The sequence below is a fragment of the Bombyx mori genome, chromosome 9 (assembly GCF_030269925.1).
Source record: "Bombyx mori chromosome 9, ASM3026992v2".
Lineage (NCBI taxonomy): Eukaryota > Metazoa > Arthropoda > Insecta > Lepidoptera > Bombycidae > Bombyx > Bombyx mori.
Window position 1 is genome coordinate 7,808,101 of NC_085115.1, and position 21,967 is coordinate 7,830,067.

Here is a 21,967-nt window from a genome sequence, read left to right on the forward strand (position 1 = left end):
TAAAAAATTATTTATAAATAGATTCGATCTCGTTTGACCTAATATTAAACCTTGTGACACCATTTATTCAAAAGCAGGATACTATCCTACGATAGTCTATTACCTATATATCTATTATATGATTATTGTCATATGGTATAATCTGGCACATTAAATAAAGGCGACCGAAATTAATACTTTTTATTCGGAAGCAAAAAACAAACTAAAATGTCCTTACGCACGGAGAGCTATGGGACGACTGAAACCATTAAGTAACTAAATGCGATTACACCTACCTGAATGCGTTGCTAATTAGGCTTCTAAATGATTTAGTCAGTCAGAAACCATCCTTGTTACTGGATTCAGTAGACTAACTTACTTAATGCTATTACACTTCACTGAATTCAGTTGACTAAATTCAGCCAAGTGTAACAAGCCTTTTAGTTTAAAAGTCATTTTCATACTTCAGTGGTCTAAGTAGACCATCAGTGAAGTAGAGCAGGTACCTTTATGACAACTGAAAATTTATCTTTAACAATTCAAAATAAAACAAATGCAAATTCAAAAACAAATGCAAAATAAGTTCTTATTAGGGGGTAGTAAGTAGAGAGAAGTTTCACTTAAAAGAAAGGTTATAATTTAATATAAGAAAATCCCTAATTTTCAATAACAAATATTTTATATCCACCAAATGAGCAACAAATATTAGGTAATCCAACAAATGTTCCGCATGGCATCAATTACAAAGCAAATTTCTAACTTTACAATTATGATATTAGATTTGGAGTTAATCGGCAAAGATTACTGCTTTAAATAGGTTTGGGAAAAAGCTCTGGAAAGCTCTATTTTCACTGTTTTACTCTTTGTAGCCATCGTGAAGACTATAATGACCACTACTACATTTAAGTAGAAATACTTCAACCTATTTGGAAGAAGTCGAAAAGAAAAGGAGAAAATGGAAAAATTTTCATTATTTCTTTTCTTTTTTTACTTCCTCCAAATAAGTTGAAGTCTTCTATATAAATGTGTTAGTGGCCTTTTTATTCGCCATAATGTCGCCACGCTGTATGAAATCTCATTATTTTATTAAAAATTTTTATTTTGTAGTAAGGGAAAAATATTTAAAATTTTCAACAAATTTGGAAATGTTAACAATGCGGTAGATATTGTTTCTGATTGCGTAACATCCTCTTGAAGCACTGGTCATTTACCTGAAATCGTTATTGGTTGTTTTGTTTGAGGAATATCTGATGATAGCTTCTATAAATGCGGGCTTTACGATCGAGATACACTTTTACATATTAATATCAGTCTCCTGTGCTGATTATGATTCTCGTTTTTGACTAGATGCGACCGGTGTAGGGTGGCTTTAGCAACGGTTTTACAGAGTCATCTTGTAAAAAAATTTGAAAGGTATTGGATGAATCTTTGGACACAAAAAATCGTCGTTCTGTGTGGTGGGAAGTTGGATTTATTTAAGCCATATTTTATTAAAAACGCCACTAGGTACCACATCTAGGTAGTGAACTTTTTAGTTGCTACGCATTAACAAGGTGAATGAAGTATCGTTACTAGGCCACAAAAGTAAAAAAAGAAAGTTAATAAATTTTTTAGCGTTTCAGGTTTAGAACTTAGAACGGTGTTATGTTTGTTGTTCTTATTGGGCGGTTCTATTTGAAGGGATCGGGTTCTGGAGGTGAGAAGCTGTTTAAAAACACTTTGCTTCATGGTTAACATATATTGCAAACACACTGTACACTATTAAACCATTACAATATTTTATTTTTATAAAATCCTAAGATGCTGCACTGTCCGTGTCTAGATGAGAAGTCTTTGTCTTCACTGAAGAGAAGACAATCATCTGTTTTAAATATTTAAATAAACATTCCAATATACGAAAACTGTAATCTTACATGTGTCAAGTGTTGCCTGCCATTACTTACATATTCAAATTCCAACAGTTCATATACGAAATGTAGGTATACCATAGGGTATTTTTCAGGCCGTCGTTGTTTCTCATGAGAAATAATCTTAGTGGCTACGTTAAATATTTTCCTAATTCTAAATATCACGATATTTTTATCACAGCTCACAAGCCGGAACTAATCATAGATGATACACCATGTGTCACCTAGCTACTCTCAATTTGAAACTAATCTGTGAAGTACACATTGTGCCATAGATTATACACTTAATTGTGCTTTGTGCGACAAGATGGGTAAGCTTCATAATTTTTGAAATAGAATTTAAACATTTATTTAATTTTGATTGCGTCGACTTCATAAACGCTGATGCTCGAGCCTACTTAGAATTAGAATGCTAAAATCAATATGTTAGGTTCATACATTAAAATTCAATTTTGTTTATGTTTTGCTTGCTCGTTTTTCACAGAAGATCGAGGTCCAGCTAAGAGAAAAGTAAAACCAGTAGAGCCTCAATCGTTGCTAGATTTTGACCTCGAAGAAGGCGAAAGCTCAGATGATTCTGACTTTCGTATTGAAGATCATCCAGAAGAGAGTGATGATTATTCCATCAATAGTGATGATGACGATAAAAGTAAGTGGCTTGTAAAGTATTTTTTATAAATTATTCAAAACGCCTCCTTTAATTTGTTCTTCTTGTTCAACCTTAAGTCTCCCAATGGGGAGTAGGATCTTATTTAATGGATAAATATGTGATTTCGGATCCTTTCGTGTCGTTCATGGTGCTTTTAGGCATTCCAAGCACTGGTCACCGTTCACGTCGAACCCGTCGTATGCGATGAAGAGTTCCTTGTGAAAATGGACCCACAGACAGCTCATTGAGTTTCTCACCAGATCTTCTCAATGGGCCGCAATTCCTATCTGGTGGAATATTTAGCAAAGCACTGCTTTTGTTAGGACAGATGTTAGTAAAGTCTCCCAGGCTGAGGCCTGTGAGCTTGCTACACGTTCAGTGAAGCTAGCATCTTGAAGTTGCTAGTAATAGGTAGGCAAAAAAAGAGTCTAAACACATTATTTTATTTACTCCCCTGGGATTGTATAGAGTATGAAAAGAATGCTTCTGAAGAGGAAACTGGATCAGATGATGATGACTTCAAAGGGTCTAGCAATAAGATTGGAGAAGAAGCTTCAGCTATAGATGTTCTTGAGAAAGCTAAAAAGCATGAGTTTAAGGTAATTAGTATGTTATAATATATAATGTAAAAAAAAACTTTTATTGAATTCAAAATTTGAAAATACTGGCTATAAAAGAGTTGATCATGAGTGGTAGAAAATATCCAGGGAATATAGATCTATGGTCAGATGAAATTAGAATAAAATTTTATGATAAAAAATATAAATTATTAGTATTATAGTTAAATTTTAAAGATTAATTAACTTACAGTTTTAGCTTTTAAGACTATTACAATCTTTTTTTAGAGCCAGACAGCAAAACATAATGATTCACCTAATTATGTTTTAGATTTAAAAAAATCGTACTATATTTTTTCTGTAAAGTACTATTAAATTTTCATTGTATATGAATACCTTACCAATATGTTGCTATGTAGTTTCCAGGTGAACTAGCTAATCTCTTGATTTGTGCTGGGTGCCTAGGCTCTCGAAGTGATGACTTCAATGAAATTGTTGAGTGTGATGGTTGTGGTGTTACTGTTCATGAGGGTAAATAATTTAGTTATTTTTTGCACACATATAAACTCATCAAATAATTCTATACTAAATATGAACAAAAAAGTGAAAATTATTTTATTGATTCATTCTACAGCCACCAGCCGGTCTAGTATAATTAATATATAAAAAGAGCATTATTGCTTCTATTATAAATTGATTCCAGTACGGCTAACTTTTATGACAATGGATAAAATTATTCAGACTGTATTTATAAACCCCTTGTCTTCAATGCTCATGCTTAAATTTTTTAAATTACAGGTCATTGATTATAATTGAAAGTTAACTTAATCTACATACATTTTTTTAAAGTATTCCAAATCAATTTTAGTTATTAATACATTTCAGGCTGTTATGGTGTTTCTGATGTGACTAGTGAATCAAGTACAGTTAGTTCAGCATCTACTGAACCATGGTTTTGTGAAGCTTGTAAGGCTGGTGTCACCGATCCCAACTGTGAATTATGCCCTAACAAAGGTACAAATTTTAATTGTTTGTTGATAGAAACAAAGTTTCGAAACTTACATTTATGTTTCACTCACAAGCTAACTATACAATGATTATTCTGTTAAATTCTTGATTGAATTACGTTGATTCTTGAGACCACTGAATAGTAATTTAAAAAAAGAAATTTGTACATTTTGCTGGACTTATTTCATTTCATCTCGTAAAGTAAATAGATAAATAATAAATAAAACAACAGGTGGGATTTTCAAGGAGACTGAAGTGGGTGCTTGGGTGCATTTGGTTTGTGCACTCTACGTCCCTGGGGTTGCATTTTCAGAGGTAAGTTATAAATAAATATTTACCATAGTGACATATTATTTTAAAAATTCTTCGATTTAAAATAAATCTTCTTTACTAATAAAATTTGAATGTTCCAGCTAGTAAATTAAATCCCAAATTACCTTAGAAAAGTGGAGATGATGTTTTTTATTTCAGGTAGAACGTTTATCAGGTGTGACTCTTTTCGAAATGGCTTATTCTCGTTGGGGAGCACGTTCTTGCGCACTATGTGAAGACGTGACTCTGGCACGTACAGGAGTGTGTGTGGGATGCGATGCTGGCTTGTGTAAAACATTCTTCCATGTAACTTGGTAAATTAATTTAACTTTAATTATTACTTGTAACAGTACAATGAGTAAAGAGCTTGCAAGATCATTATAATCTTATAAATTTATATATATTTTTGATAAGCATAATTCGCCCATTCCCCTGGTTATAATATTATCAGACATATTTAAATTTAAATATTTGACTATAGTGAGGTCAATTTGGGGCTGATAGTGAAAATATCTGAAAACCTTTCGCTGTACTTATGTTGGAACAAAGATGAGATGGGGATTTTGGAATCTGGTAGTGAAAATATAGCAATATTGTCTTTCTATTGCTAGTCGAAAATGAGGAGTTCTTAGATGCACACAAAGGCAATAATAATAATAAAAAACGGCTTATGAAGTAGACAGGATCTGAGTGATGGAATTATATACACTTAGAGGTCTAGGTGTCCGCTCACTACTTGGTTAATGGTTACTTAAAGTGAATAATTTACTGTTACTTACATATTAAACCACAGTGGTCAGCGGGAAGGTCTTTTAGCTGAGGCACACACAGAAGAAGTAGAGCAAGCTGATCCATTTTACGCTCACTGTAGACTGCACTCTGACAAAACACTAGTTAAAAAACGGAAAAGAAACTGGCTAGCTTTGCAGCTGAGAACTGAAAAAAGGTATTAATATATTAAATTATCTTATTCACGTTTAAAAGAATTTGCAAATTTAAGATTCAGAATCACTGATTTTATTTATATCATTTGAGTGAGGTTTCAAATATAATTTATAAGCGTTTTGTGGTGTTTCACATACTCACTAAAATTGGGTCTCATTTTGGAGGTCATTAATACAAGTGACAATATAATTTCAATATTATAATATTCTCTTCAGTTGTTAAACTGAAAATTAAATATTTAGCAACATAGCTATTGTTTGAAATTGTTTGTCCCTAATATTTAAGGAGTGCATTCTTAATGGTAGTTTTTGTCTGCATTGATAATATAAGGACTACTTCATCTACAATATATAATAATGAGACAAATAAGTATTTATTAGACTATAAGTTGTGAATCGCAAAATAGTATAAAATAAATATCTAATATCTATAAATATGTATAAACTTAACCTTAAAAATCTCACGTAGAATTTCAATACAAAATTAGCACCACCTTAAACTTTTTTTTTCTTTTTTTTTATTGTATTGTTTGTCTAACCTGTCTGGATAGACGAGCTCGCGGCCCACCTGGTGCTAAGTGGTTACCGGAGTCAAGGCATCACCAACTTAGATGCCGTGCCGCCACACCCTTTGAATGTATTGTTAGTAAGTCCATGAATTATGTTGTTTTATGGGTATAACATTTCTGTTATAGAAAATTTGAGTTAAAAGAAAATTTGAGTACTGACGAGAAACTTCGAATTCAGCGGAAACTAGTGAAGTACAGGAAAAAGTACTTACAACAGAAAAATAATAGAAATCCTCCATGGGGTAAGTTTATGTTTTTCCAGTTTATTGTTGACATTATTGCGATAATTTGGTACTTATCTTACAAAATATAATTATGTAATTTCAACAGTTCCAACACAAAAGATGGCCAGGATGCTTTACAGCAGTGCGTCTGCAATACGGAAGTTTCAAAGGAAAGCAGAATGTATGGGAATAGATACACATGCGTTGGAGTTCCAAGACGCACAGGTTTATGCACCATAATTTTGTTTAAACTTAGCTGATAATAGTTACTTAATATGAACAACCAATGCTATAAACTTAAATTTATCGCATCACATATTGTATTTAGTATTTCAAATAATTACACTATAGGGCATTTTTTCTTTCATGAAATTTTGCTTACATTTTTTCTTGGTACAGTTAAGAAGACAAGCTTACCTTACTCCCATGGCTAATCAGTTATAAGGGTCAACAGACAACTTTAATAACGCCGTCCAAATTGGGAGAAGTGAATCGTAACAGGTCATGCTGACTTTCGAAGTAATTAATTAATTTACTGCATCGCTGTAATAATAGTCAAGATGTTGGTAGTCATAAGCTTGTGATATTTTATTGATAGTTTGACTTTAAGTTTTTTTATTGACAGATGGCAGCACTGAAAGATGTTTCTCGCCGATGGCACGTCCCACCGGCTTTCTCCGTTGAATTCGTCGGCTACTACTTGGATAGAAATAACCGAGCGACAACCCTGAGAGAGTCTCTTGAAAGATTAACGAAAGATAATGAGAGGTTGCTCGCTGGCGATGACAAGTTAAGAGCTGAATATGATGAAGTGAGTACTGTGAACCTAAATTGAAGCTGCCTGTTCTTACACGTTCACGAGTTTTATTCTTTTAACTGAAATCGTTTACAAATTAACTAGTCAGGTCATAAGTATTGTCACACAGTAAAAACTTTTCTTTTAGAATGCTGGCCACAAAAAAGTTTGTTGAATTCGAATTTCGAATTGTTCACGAAAATAAAAATGTATACCGTAAAATGGGGCGATTAGGGACAAATTCCAACTTTATGAGCAATTTTAAGGTAGTTGTTGATGTATATAATCCTATATCAGGATCAAAATGATTGAGTCTTGGGGGCATCTTTGTTGTCTAATTTAAAATTATGCAACTAGCATTCCAGTTTAAGCAAAAAATGCAAAAATAGGTGTAATCCCTATTTACCAGAAAATTGCGGTTAATTGGGACGTAATGAGAAATTTGTTAGGGTTGGCACTACTTTTATTTTTATATATAGTTTTAATTTATTTATTTATTTAGTTGCACCAACAAAGTGATCATCAATAAAAAAAATTGAAAAACTGACAAAAGTACATGGCAGACATCACCTCAATTATAGGTGCAATCGACAGTGCATTAACAACAAAATATATATATATACAGATATAGTGGGCTTTCTTAGAAACGGTTTATATTTCTCCGTTCTTGGTAAGTACTTAGGGGCTGATATTTCTATCTGGGTTAAGAGATTAGGTGTGTCGGTTATTCCATGGATTAATCAGATGAATACGCCCACTCTGAACAAATATTAAATATTTTTTTATGTATTACTTAGACATTTTTGTCCACCTTGAGATTTCATTGATCTTGTTACATGTCTCTGCAAAATCGACTTACTTATATTAAATTGCTTATCTATTTCAACTAAAGACTTATTCCCAATTTCGCTTCGAATAAACCAGATTTTTACCAACAAATTTAAAAAATATTGTTATAACTACATAGACAACCCTACAAACCTGTACCTATTTATACTTAGGTCGTTTCCATTTCACGTATTCTCATCCCAATTGACCCCTTTTTCGTTGTTATTTGTACCTAAGACGTCCCCAATATCCCCAAAAACAACAGATTTTTACATGTATTTTTATTTAATCAAATACATTAAAACCAATAACAACTGAGACTTACCTTTAATATATATGCTGGTTCAAACACTAAATAACGTTTATAAATCATAGTCGTCTTCTATTATTATCAAATAAATAAAAGAGAGCAAAGTTTCTAGCACTAAAATAATTACCACCACAGGAAGTTAATTTGAAACGCGATTTTTTATAAGTTAGCAGCTATTATCATGCATATTCAGAGTTGTTTTGTGAACTTTCAACATTCTACTATTAAACTACAAAAAATGGAAGATTTTGCAACGAATATAAAACTTATATTGAGCGTCGAAAGATTTTCCCGGTTTTTTCCCGATTCGCCTCTCAATCCCTAATCGCCCCATTTTACCGGTACTTTTAGAATTTTACTCATTTTTAAATATGGAGTGGACGCTTAAAGAAGACCGTGTTGCAGTTATTGCGTTGCATCGTTGCGGTTACGCGCCAATTCAAATTTTTAACATACTGAAAAATTTGAATTTAACCAAAAGATTCGTTTATCGTACCATCAAACGATACAATGAAGACTCTAGTGTAGATGACAGGTCAAGAAGTGGTCGCCCTCGGTCTGTTAGGACTCCAGCAGTGATAAAAGCTGTGAAGGCGCGAATTCAAAGAAATCCCAAACGTAAGCAGAAATTGTTGGCCCTTCAGATGGGGTTAAGCAGAACCACGGTGAAAAGGGTGTTAAATGAAGACTTAGGGCTTCGGGCATATCGAAGAAAAACAGAACATCGTTTGAATGCTCGTCTAACGGACCTGAGACTGAAGAAATGCCGCGCTTTGTTGAAGCGGTACGCGGGAAAAAAAAGTCGGGAAATTCTTTTTTCGGATGAAAAAAAATTTACCGTAGAAGAGAGCTACAACAAACAAAATGATAAGGTGTACGCACACAGTAGTGAAAAAGCGAGCAACCGTATTCCGCGTGTCCAACGAGGTCATTTTCCATCCTCGCTCATGGTATGGTTGGGAGTTTCTTATTGGGGCTTAACAGAGGTACTTTTTTGCGAGAAACTTGTAAAAACGAATGCAGTTGTGTATCAAAATACAGTCCTGACGAACCTTGTGGAACCTGTTTCTCATACCATGTTCAATAACAGGCACTGGGTATTCCAACAAGATTCGGCGCCAGCTCATAGAGCGAAGAGCACACAAGACTGGCTGGCGGCGCGTGAAATCGACTTCATCCGGCACGAAGACTGGCCCTCCTCCAGTCCAGATTTGAATCCGTTAGATTACAAGATATGGCAACACTTGGAGGAAAAGGCGTGCTCAAAGCCTCATCCCAATTTGGAGTCACTCAAGACATCCTTGATTAAGGCAGCCGCCGATATTGACATGGACCTCGTTCGTGCTGCGATAGACGACTGGCCGCGCAGATTGAAAGCCTGTATTCACAATCACGGAGGTCATTTTGAATAAACTTTAGTGTCATAAGAATCTATGTTTTGTTAAGTTCATTTTGGTATATGAATGGTTACATAATGAATAAACTTGTTTCAATTATTTTACATTAAACATGTGACAGAATTTATGACCTGACTAGGTATGTTATAAATCTCGCATCATTAGAATTGAAGTGGCTTAATCCAAAATTCTTGTTTTTTGGTAAACGCTAAAAATGTAATTATGAAAGTTGTAGTTTATCAGTTTCGATTTAAATAAGTCTTAAAGTCCATACTGTAAAATTTAAAGAATGCGCTTGATTTAAAAGAGACGGTAAGTGTACTTTGCCCTTTTCTAGACTGAAATTAAAATTTAATTTTTAATTAATAAAAAAATAATTGTAAATTGATAGAATACTTTTTATAAGTCGTTTAAAGTGTAAAATTCATTTTCTTTAAAAAACTTGTTAAACCATTTCAATTCTAAAGTTGCGATATTATAAAACTAATTAGCAAGAACATTAATAGTGTAAAATCGAATAATAAAATCAATATTATATATAACAGGCATCCAAAGAGAACACGGAAGCGCTTGCCGAGTTGTCTTCGACCAGACAAGCATTGCAAAAGATATACGCGGCTATAATCGCGATATGCCCAAAGAAAACCGCGCCCTCAATATTGGAGGACAAGCCACTGCTGCCTCCCGAACTACCACGATCCACACCTAAAGTCACACCGCAACAGTTGCAGAGACGGTATGTTAAATATTATTTAAACCAAGAAAGGTTTCTAAAGAAAATAAATTATAAGAATATCTATCGTATTACTACGATAAAATTAATGTTAATTTACGACAGTTTTAATTAATGTATGAAAAATGAAATTTTTAGTATAGTTTCTAATTGCTCTATCGATACATGCCAGCTGAATGTTTTCAATGAGTATAATTAAAATTCCGTTAAATCGAATAGCAGACATAAGTGACTGGGTGCTACGTTGATTGAGTTAATCATCAATTATTATTGATAATCCCTCATTGAAATGAAACTACTTTTTAAATTATTCTTAGAGCTCCTCTAATATAGTCGCCATGTGTCGCGCGAATGTTGCTTTCTGTTTAGTAACTCAATCACTCATCAACAAGATGATGGACAAGAAAACAAAAGATAAATCATATCTCAGTCATCTATAATAATAAAAAATTCGACAATTTGTAAAAGTACCAGCCTAGTAGAAATACTAACAGGTACAAAAATTTAAAACAAGAGTGATTGGAAAATAATTTCAAAATACCACCTGCTTATTTAGAACTATGCTTAAGTGATATGGGCACCAGAATGAAAAATAAAGTGGTTACAAAATTGACTAATGAATAAGGTCACTCGACATTACGACTTATATTAAGGCGCCGTTGGGGGGAAGGGGTTTAGCATTGACAGATAATAATAAAATCTGTAAAAAAAGACTAATCCAAAAAAAATATTAATGTTTGTTAGGATGGTTCAGACAAAATGTTTGCTGTCTCACATTTCCTTGTTTGACATTCTTAACAGCACAAAAAATTAAAATTGACAAATTAATCTTTTTATTTCAAATGTATGCAAATTATATATATCTAAAGCTCAAAGCTAAGTAAGCTTAAGGCTTTGTCTGAATGTGAATTGAAACAATTTCCACATTCACTCTCTCGTCCTTAATGTAAAGTTTATAATTGCAAATCAAGCGTCTGCGCATGGTTTTCATAATAAGTATTTGCATTGAAATAATCTAAATTAACTACTAAAAAATAATTATTAACCTTTAAAAAGGGCAACGTAACAAATTGTAAATGGGCAATTAGGTTATTTCACGATGACAAAATTCTTAGAAATAAAATCGCAAGAAAGCTTAGCTTCAATGTTCAATTAATTTTCAAAGTTTCATGGTTGAAATGGTACGGTAGTTAAAAACGCTCTGTACATCGCGTAGTAATAGCAAAAGCGCTGTACATCGCGTAGTAATTGTAAAAACATTGTACATTGCGTAGTAGTTGCAATCAAGGTTGTTGTGTTGAATGTCTAACAACGAAATGAAATTGTAGGGTGTAGAAGAGTGGTACACTGTAATTGATGTATTGTGTAGAGGGTCGGCTACCAGGTCGATGTCTGTGCCGACTGCGGCCGCACTTAAGATGGGGGTTGGTTTTCCTCTTAGCGACAACCTGGACGCTCGCCATGGAAAAGTCTTGTCTACTTCGGTCGAAGGCAAGTATCAAGCGATCATTACTAGAATTTTTTTCTTTGACACTTGTCTTAAAAACACACTTCTAATATAATATTATATAATAATTTTGTAATTTTATTCAAAATGCTCAATAATACGTAATTTCGACAGACACAACATAAAATATTAATTAAAACGAAGATTCTCCCAATATCGTCAAAAGCTATAACCATCAATACTTTAGTTATAATTTAATCGTTTCTCGCGTTCTCTCTGGAAAGTCCTTAACAGTCTTTTGTCTATTCACATAAATTATGGTTAAAACTTTTTTAACTATTCGTTTACGGCTATTGGTTTTTCGACCTTTGAGCTTACCTTGGTTACTGTTATTTTATATGGCCTTTGATATTGGCAATAATAACTTGCAGGAAAATTTTGGAAATTTTCGGCTGATATTTAAATGTACTTATTAAAAAAACGAGAGTCATCAATTTTTTAAATATTAAAAGTTGACGAAACACTAATTTTTTTCACACGTTCTCCCCCCAAACAGTTTCAGGAGAGGCATAATATTAAGCAGTAAACTATAAATGGTTATGTTTTTTTTTTTGCGTTGTTCAGCGTCGTTGTGCGGCGCGTGTGCGGTGTGCGGCGGCCGCAGCGAGCGACCCCTGATGGCGGCGTGCGACACGTGCCGCCGGCACTACCATCTGCACTGTCTGCGGCCCCCGCTCACTCGCCCGCCCAAGAAGAGCAAACTGTACGGATGGTGAGTTAAGACACTACGACAACTTACAATACGATCAAACATATCGACGCTTGAAAGGCAAACGTGACTAAAGCCTTGTTCGGACTAGGCGAGTATTTTAGTCGAGTACCGAGTAATTTAGTGGCTAAATTACTCGCTACTGCACAGAAATCGTTCGCATTACGGTCCAGTAGAGTACACAAGTAAGTGGTGTTTTGCAAGATGAACAGGCTGCAACGCAATAGAGTGAATAAACTGATTAAGCTAATCGTAATGGCTGTTTTAGAAGAGGTGGATGACGAAATTTCTGTGATTAAGAAAAATAAGTTATGGGTACGAAAATGGATCGATAGAAGAGATAAACTAGGAGCTACTAAATGTTTTCTGAAGAAATTGGCATTGGAAGAGATCCCAAAGAATACTTCAATAGTTTGAGAATGTCTGAAAGTTGTGTGAATTTTCTGTTAACGAAAATAAACTCTCAAATTCAGCGCAAAGATACCCATTTGGGAAATGCCACTAATGAACTCGACTAATCAACAGGTTCGGACTTGTTTAGTCAGTGAGCCAGTGAGCAAGGACGCGTGGTGGGAGGCGCTACTCGCCCGAAAAAATAGAACAAAATGGATTGACTTGACTAAATTATTTACCAAACCTACTCGACTAAATTTTTGGTGCTCAGACACATTTAGCTACTAAATTACTCGGTACTCGACTAAAATACTCGCCTCGTCCGAACAAGGCTTAAGCGACAATGCGTGAACTTTACAGTAGACTAATTTAAAATTGAAATACCTGAAAAAATAATATGAATTTTTTTTCATAAAATTAACATCGTTTCGCAGGCAATGTTCGGAGTGTGATAAAACATCCGATTCCGAACCGGAGGTGTTAGAAAAGAAAGGTCCTCGTCGTTCCCGAATACGGTATAGTAAAGACGGAGCCATCATCGCCGACCCGCAGAGTCCCGGCACGGCTCCGCCGTCTCCGCCGTCCAAGTCCTCGGAACAATCCCACAGACAGGAAAAGCACGCGAAAAGCGCTCTCACAGAAAATTTATCACCAATCAAAGTTACGATAAAACCGTTCGAGTTCAGCGATGGTAATGAAACTGCCGAAATCAAGTTGAAGAAGGACAAAAAGATCAAGAAGTCCAAGCTAAAAGAATACGGGTCGACTTCGGCCGGTGAAGGAGATTCTATCCCGAAGAAATTACACAAAAGAAGCTTCACTTCACCAGCCCTGACGAATACCCCGTTGATGTCGATTACACCTATTGTGGCTGACAGCCCTAATGATTCTCATAACGAAAATTCGAACGCGTCTAACAACGTCGGATCTACGAAAGAGTTTGTGTCACAAAATATATCATTCTCATCGCTCCTTCACGATATAAAGGACAAAGAGAGAGATAGTAAGAGCATCGAGACGTCGATAGAAAATACATTGGCCAATTTATCATCCGATATCGCTACGTACAAGGCGAACCGGAAACGAAGAAAGGAAAAACATAGGTCACGTTATTCGCCGGATTTGTTAAGGTCACCTTCGAAGTCACATAAACATAAAAGGAAGAAGAAAACTCAAGATATGGAGAATCCAGAAATGCCGCATCCTAGGATTACCATCAAGGTAACATTTTAATTTATTTTAGATGATTTTCTCTTCAATAGATAAGGTGTATTTCTCGAGGTGTATGTACGAAGATGAGATTTTGTATATCGACGCTTGAAAGGCAAACGTGACTAAGCGACAATAACTGCTTTGTACATAAATGATAGGCAATAACCATATTCGATGCGCAAAAAAATATATTTCTAGGTCTATTAAAATCATTTAAATCCTACAGCTACTAGCTAGATTCTACTACAGCTAGATTCGTTAAAATAAATTTTGTTTTCAGATATTTCAACTTTAAATTAGTCTACTGTAAAGTTCACGCATTGTCGCTTAGTCACGTTTGCCTTTCAAACGTCGATATTATTATAATTTTTTTTCAAAAATTTTTTTATTGCTTAGATTTGCGGTCTAGCTCACGGCCCACCTGGTGTTAAGTGGTTACTGGAGCCCATGGACATCTACAACGTAAATGCCGCCACCCGCCTTGTGATGAGTTCTAAGTTATCAGTATAGTTAAAATGGCTGCCCCACCCTTCAAACCGAAACGCATTACTGCTTCACGGCAGAAATAGGCAGGGCGGTGGTAGCTACCCGCGCGGACTCACCACAAGTCACAACAAGACATGTGTTACCACAAGTAAAAATCTCTAAATGCGTTTGTATAAAGTCGAGTGAACACCTAATTTAATGGAATCTCTCGCGTGGGTTCTCCCGTTCACACAGTTGGTGAAGTTTGGCCAAACACCGCAGAGGAAGTTTCCAGTGCAGTGCCATCAACACGTGACAAGGCGCTCAAGTAGTTGGGTGTATTTCACATATAGCAACAGTTTCAGTATAAATTTAACGTAACATGTGAATACGATATTTCGTAGATAAAGCCGATACCAAAACCGGACGGATCTCTCGACACGCAGATGTTCTACGTTCCCACTGACAGCAACGACGGCCCCCCGCCTGCGGTCATGAAGAAACTCTCGAAGGTATTTAATACATTCGTTAATTTATTTCTACATTATATGTATTAAAGTTCAACTAAACGAAACGCTTATATGAAATGCCCTTACGATTTCCCAGCATGATAGTACACACACATATGCATTCAACATGCATTGTTTTTATTAACAACTTTAAATTTTATCTCGACTAATTTACGCGAGTAGATTCTCTCGAATAGACGTTGCTGTGAATGTCGTTTAAGGATTCAGTCCAAATTCGCCTTTTACGTGAGACAAGATAACAGTAGTCGAGAAAATATTTCTGATATTCTCGCCTACAGGTATTCGAGATATCGCACACCTAGATCTAAAGAGAGTTAAGTCAAAAATCTGTATGGTTGAGTTATGCTCACCATTTAATTTCCTATACGGATACCTATCTGACCAATAAAACAGATTTAAAAATAAGTACAAAACTCAACGCTAGATGGCACCTAGAGTCCCTTTTGTTGAACGAGCGAGCCAGCCCCTCTCGCGCCTAAACGGAAACAATGCTAGTTGCAATCAGAATTACGAGCGGAGTACACGTGCTCTCCGTAAAAAAATTGGAGTTATTTTGAATTGTCACCTTTTAGATGGTTATTGCTGATTAAATAGATGCAACATTTTAAGTTAAACCTATATTGCTGGCAAGGTGAGTAAAGTTTTTATTTTTATTTTGAGTTGTTACCCTATTCTTGAAACATTTTTGATTTTGTAGTTGTGTCTATTTTGTTGAGTCATATTTTATGCCCTCCTTTATCTGTAAAATCTTATCAAAATTAAACTTATTTCGTTATTGGCGATTGGAGTTTTTAGGTCTTAGTACAATTTAATATTCATCTTAGCATTAACAAAGTTTATTCCTTTTTTACTGCCAATTTTTCAAGTTATATCCCTTTAGATGATTTCTAACAAATATCTTTTTACAAAATAGCTAAAAAGATTCAAAATGTTTTTTTATCGGCTTTCTAAATCGATTTGGAGCACGTGACTCGGTAAGTTCGTAACATAAACATTTTATATTTCAGGAAAATAATGCACTGCGGGCGATTTTTAGTAAATATGATAAAAAAACGGGATGAAGAAAATATCGCTCCTCCTATCACTTCTACGCAACATGCAACCGTGGAAGATGACTTGAAGATAATATCATCAAGTGATGAAGTTTCATCCAATGAAACTCATGCTGTCTTGACACCGGTTAAACATCTGTACCTAGCAGTAGCCCATCTAAACAACAAAATTATGTTGCCCCGAACTACTATATTTCACGGATCCGGAGCGATGAAAGTGATATTGAAGACTCTGATGAAGATCCTAATTTTCAACTGTGAAACAAAAATGAGCTCCCACCTAAGGTCATACCTTCATTATTATCGGCGACTTCGTCCAGCACCAGCAGCAGCAACTCGAGTTCGTCGGATACCGAAGATGATAGTAAGCAAGTAGGTCCGGAAAATGTTTAGGTTCCTGAATCTGGTATTGAGATCGAAAAAAAGGGCAAAAAGAGAGTACGTAAACCAGCAACGTGGAAGTCGAAAATCGCGAAACAACTGAGAAGTTCTGGCAAAGCCTATCAGTCCTTGTCAAAATCTAAGAAACTAATACTAGAAAGAAAGGTTGGACCACCCTGTGGAGACAAATGTCGCCTAAAATGCAAAGATAAAGTGGACGAGATGTCAAGACAACAGGTCTTTGACGCATATTGGGCACTCAGCGATCTTGAAAGGCAAAGAAAATTCATAGTACGCCACTCGCAACAAATAAAGCCTAAATATCGGTACTCAAGTACACAAAATTTTAGAGCCCTCAACAGTGTTTAAGAGTTACTATGACCCATTTGGGTTTATGAGACTGACATAAGTTAATGCTACTAATAATAATAGAACTAATATACAATATTGATTGACTGCAGTAGTTTTTTTTATTTTTTATTAGCAAAATTATACTCTTACTGTTGGTCACACCACACTCTGTTAATTGGACTTATCTTATATAATTCAAAAAGTTATTGCGATCTAATTGTATAATGCCTCTTCAAAAGAGAGTCAACTAAAAACTTAATTCACCAACACAGACTCAATTCAAATTAGTATAGCAAATATACGTACATTAATAAGCAAAAGGGAAATAACTTAAAAATTCCAATTTTTTACCTTAAAACGTGTATAAAACACAAAATGACTACAAGATAATTCTTATTGTGTATAAATAAAGTAAACTATAAAAACAAAACGCTCCTGCAGTGCACAGGGACACAGAAAACAGTTTTTCGTGTTTTCTGAAAAAAGTGCTTTTTTGAGTTAATACCTCTTTAGATCTAGGTGTGCGATATTGTCGATCAACCCTAACGCGTTACATTAATAGCTTAATCGTCCCTTCCATTAACCATACAGCACGCGGAACAAGAGGTAACAAAGCCACCAGAGGAGGCACCAGTACCGTCGGTGGTGGATGATACGAACGAGCCTCCGTTGCCTGTAAGTAAAAAAACAAACAAAAACAATTGTTGAATAATATTAAAAAATAATAATAATAATATTAACCTATATTAATATATAACTATACTATACTGAGACTAAGTAACTATATTGAGACCTTATGAATACTAATGAGAACTTATCTCAAGGTGGGTGGCGCATTTACGATGTAGATCTCTATGGGCTCCAGTAATCACTTAACACCAGGTGGGCTGTGAGCTCGTCCACCCATCTAAGTAATAAAAAATATTAATTATGAAGTATATTAAAAAAAAAACAAAATAAATATCTCTATCGGAATTTTTGATGATGTCTTTCATTTAGCTTAATAAATAAATGATTATAGATTTTTTAATGAAGTAAGTTTTAATTAAGAGTTAAGTTTTTAGTCCATTTTTTATGTTATATTTAAGTAAAACAATAATAATCGAATAACAAAAATGTAATTCGTACATTAATTCTTCTGAACAAGCCCCCGACAACTCAGGAGGAAAATGGAACCGAAACGAAATGTACCAAACCCAAGGTATTATATAGATTGATATGTTTTAAAATTAATGTTTTGTAATTTATAAATTTGCAGCGCTATTAGTGGACGGCTTTTAAGCGCTATTACTTCCGCAGAGCCATTATGTTCTGCGGCATAATGAAATTCAAACTATGATCTCATGTCTTCAGATGCATCTAGTAATATTTGTCCTTTATTTGCCGATCTGTTTTAAATAAACAAATGTTTTTTAAATAGTAATATCATGTAGAAATATCATGTAGAAATCCAAGAGAGTACGAATCAAACTAATGCGTAGTTTTTTTTTGTTACTATGTTACATGTTCGTCCGTCGTCCGTCATACAGTTCAACGTTTTTTGATTTTTTTATTACACACGTTCTCATACCGTTCATTCATTCAATCGTTCTAGTTCATTCGTCTACCAATCACAAATATCTTCAATCTTGCATATTCGGATTCTATCATTAGGATACACTAAAAATCTCACAATAATTTTTGCAGTTGCCTATTCGCTGGCTGGGTAACAATGCGTTTGAGACTTCAACCTCATGGCTCAAGGTCGGTGGCGGCAGGCAGACGTAATGTCTATAATCTCCGGTGGCCAATTAACACAGAAGGACCGTGAGGTCATCCACTCGTCTAGTGCAAATAATGATAAATATTGTTTCAAAGTGATCCACAAAAACACACGCGATCGATAACCGGGCTAGTCTAGTCTGGTCGGTAGATAATGTTTTATTGCGTGTTCAATAATGAAACTTTTAAGAGATAAAATAATATATGGTGGTTACACAAAACTAAGCTTTACGTATACATCCTTTGCTTTAACTTAGTATAATTAGTTACATTAATAACGTGATGTTGGATTATAAGATGTTGAGACTACAGAGGAGGTTTTGAGCTTGAATATAATTATTTGAGGTGGATTCAAACGGCTTAAACGGCTACGAGATTGCGCAGACTACAAAACTAATGCTGATGCATTGCTCCTTTATCGAAATAGACAATTTCATCAACTAGTAATCAAGGCGAAATAGTATTTATATGGATGAGACGACACGGATTTTGTAGTAGTCGTCAACCCGATCAGAACGATAAGGTCGGATCTGTTTTCATATCGTTCTCTTCTCCATCGCTCCCTCATTGCTGAGGATCGTGACTTCGTTTTAGCTTGTCGACTGTCAGCCTCCATCGGTTCCGGTCAGTTGCCTGGTGTAGTGCAGCGCTAAGTGGTCCGCTGGTTTGCTCGGAGATCTGGTCGGACCAACGTTTGGGGCTCCGGCCTCTAGGACGTTTTCCTTCTACTTTCCCAGTGACCATTAGACGTACCAAGTTGTCTACACCTCTGCGGGCAACGTGGCCAAAGTAGCGCATTATGCGTTGCAGACAGGTGGCAGATAGGCGTTGAGCGTTCTCCATTTTAAGCTGATGTAGGACCGAGATGTTCGTGCGGTGGGCTGTCCATGAAATCCTTAATAGGCGGCGCCAGCACCACATTTCAAAAGCATCAACTCTGTTTCGGTTAGCTGCTTTTATGGTCCATGTTTCTGCTCCATAGAGAGCGATTGGAAAGACCAGTGAGTGCACAAGATGTATTTTGGTCCTATTCGAAATATTACATCTTTCCAAACTTTGCTCAACTGCGTCATAGCTGTTTTAGCCATTCCAATGTTGGCGTATTTCAGGCTCACAGCTCCCCTTATCCGTGATCACAGAACCAAGGTAGACAAACTGGTCTACGGCCTCGTATTCTGCCAAAAGGTCCGTACGCTGAGTGGATGAGAAGCAGTCTACGACTAGCAGCTTGGTCTTGCTTTTGTTAATTGCTAGTCCCATGTTTAGGCTTATAGCCTCTAATCTGTCCAGAAGCTCCTTCATCTCAGATGAAGCAAGAAGTGTGGTATCGTCAGCATATCTCAGGTTCGTTATCTGAACTCCCTCTATTCTAACGCCTCCTTCCCAGATTTCTAAAGTCTGGCGCATTATATATTCCCCATATATATTGAAGAGAATAGGTGAGATAACACATCCTTGCCGGACTCCTTCTTCTTCTTATCGTTAATCGTATAAAAAAAAATCCGTACATATAAATGTGTATCACATTAGAATCGAATATAATTTGAAATTATGAAAGAAAAACTTTGTTTTTGGTATAACATTATTAATGTGTGTAACGCGTTTATAGCGAGTCCGCGGCGGCAGGAGTAGCCGCGGTCCCACCAGCGCGTCGGACGCGCCGCCCGCCGCGCTCTGTCCCATGACGCACTGCGACGTGTGCCACCAGCCCGGGGACAACACCAACCTTGTTAGGTAACTCGGACCTGCGGTACACAACACATTGATACCTCAATCCAAACTGTAGAAATTCAGAAACCTGTTCTAATGAAATAACTATGAAGTTAAAAGAGTCATGATAAATTTACTCGCATTTTTTTCTCGATGCAGTGATGTTAAGGAACAAGCGCAAGGCAGGGTCAAATGAAGACAACTTGTGAGGCCCTTATGTACCAGCGGGGTACCCTAAGACTAATGCAGTAAAACTAAGCATTTATTTTCGTTAGTGTATAAAATTAAACATTTGTTACCCCTACAATAAAAAAATGTTTTGTAATTAAACTACATATTCGAGTAATATGTTTTTAGATATTTTAGGTAATAATAATTAACGAACGTATTGAGTCTTGGTTAGTTCTGTAGTAATATTTAAATACTAAAGTTTATATTGGTTTTTTTTTTATTGCTCTGTAAGAGTGGGTAAATGCGCTTACGGCCTACCGGGTGTTAAATGCTTATCGGAGCCCATAGACGTCAATGAATGCCACTGTCAATCTTGAGACTTGAGGCCTATGTCTGAATTATATAGTGATTACGCAAAATAAAATATTTTGTTTGTTTGATTTTTATTACACAATGCTATTCCTGCATCAACGGTCAGTCATTTGTGAACGTGACTCATGTATGTATTTCATTACAAAAATTGGTATCTGCGTGCGGGTTTTGAACACCGGCCTAGTTGCATCGGTCAGCACAAGTATACCGAGCGTTTTATCCTTTAGGCCACGCGACGACTTTCAGTTTACGAACGTAACCGGATTGACCCTGCTGAAACTTAATACGAAATGATTTTTTTTTTTTAAATAAATATAATTATTGCGATTGATGTAATTCTTTAAAAATCGATTCGAATAATCTTTTTTTGTCGAAGGTGCGACGAGTGTAATAAGAGGTACCACTTTACCTGTTTGGAGCCTCCCCTGAACAAGAATCCTAAGAAACGCGGCTATTCCTGGCACTGCGCTGATTGTGATCCTACGGTTGGTGACAAAATAAGTTATTATATTAAAGTAGGAATTAGGTTGTTGTTGTTGATTTTTGCCGGGAAACCATCATGCCATCTAGTTATGTGCGGCAGCTGTTCTAACACAACAGTGTCTATAGCCTTATGTCTCTAGGAAAGGGAAAGTTTATAGGCTTCTTGTAAGTCGTCATGGGTATCTGCTGTGAATCAGTAATGCATCTCATTTTTTAATTAAATACAACTCCTTCAATTCCCTAAACATGAGTCCCAGGTAACCGAATAAGCAGAGAAATGCTTTTAAGATTAAAAATCTCTATATTTAATGCAAAATAAATTGTATTGTTTCAGGACGTTGAAGAAAACAATTAATATCAAGATCTGATTTTAATTTTTAAATTAGTGTTTAGTTGAAACGTTACATATAATGTCAGGGATAAGTTACTTAAATTGTGTACTATGACTTAATTAATAGTGGAAATATTCTACGTTAGTCAGTAAATATTACCAGTTTACAATATCATGTAATAAATGACATGTTAAGTGATTTTTTTGTTTCAATGAAATAACCTTATTTTGCCTTCCATTACACTACGTATTTTACTTCATCATCATCAGCTGTATCTCTCCACTGCTGGATGTAGGCCTCTCCCATAGTCCGCCACAATAAACGA

At 35.5% G+C, this 21,967-nt stretch overlaps 1 protein-coding gene and 1 long non-coding RNA gene across 7 annotated transcripts; both read left to right on the forward strand.

The window, feature by feature from the left end:
• Positions 1-2,117: 2,117 nt before the first annotated feature.
• LOC101738035 (PHD finger protein 14) lies at positions 2,118-21,840 on the forward strand. 6 transcript variants are annotated; one of them, XM_038012894.2, is made up of 21 exons: positions 2,118-2,197; positions 2,371-2,535; positions 3,004-3,134; positions 3,512-3,623; positions 3,978-4,106; positions 4,333-4,415; positions 4,572-4,726; positions 5,206-5,358; positions 6,052-6,167; positions 6,256-6,374; positions 6,775-6,960; positions 10,026-10,216; positions 11,583-11,704; positions 12,285-12,432; positions 13,257-14,043; positions 14,904-15,011; positions 17,405-17,488; positions 17,961-18,014; positions 20,184-20,308; positions 21,204-21,312; positions 21,645-21,840. In XM_038012894.2, the coding sequence occupies exons 1-21, from the start codon at positions 2,194-2,196 to the stop codon at positions 21,663-21,665; spliced, it is 3,102 nt and encodes a 1,033-aa protein (XP_037868822.1). In that variant the 5' UTR covers positions 2,118-2,193; the 3' UTR covers positions 21,666-21,840. The 6 variants fall into 6 exon arrangements, with proteins under 6 accessions (XP_037868822.1, XP_037868824.1, XP_037868826.1 ...); XM_038012896.2 differs by having other exon boundaries at positions 11,598-11,704; XM_038012898.2 differs by having other exon boundaries at positions 11,655-11,704.
• Positions 15,053-16,922, forward strand: LOC119628883 (uncharacterized). Its single transcript, XR_005245010.2, has 2 exons — positions 15,053-15,660; positions 16,037-16,922. It is a non-coding gene; the product is annotated as an uncharacterized LOC119628883 (long non-coding RNA).
• Positions 21,841-21,967: the final 127 nt, after the last annotated feature.

Coding starts and splice junctions, on each gene's coding strand:
- LOC101738035 (XM_038012894.2), top strand. Junction 12,433..13,256: donor AAGAGCAAACTGTACGGATG/GTGAGTTAAGAC, acceptor ATCGTTTCGCAG/GCAATGTTCGGAGTGTGATA. Junction 17,489..17,960: donor CGAACGAGCCTCCGTTGCCT/GTAAGTAAAAAA, acceptor CTTCTGAACAAG/CCCCCGACAACTCAGGAGGA.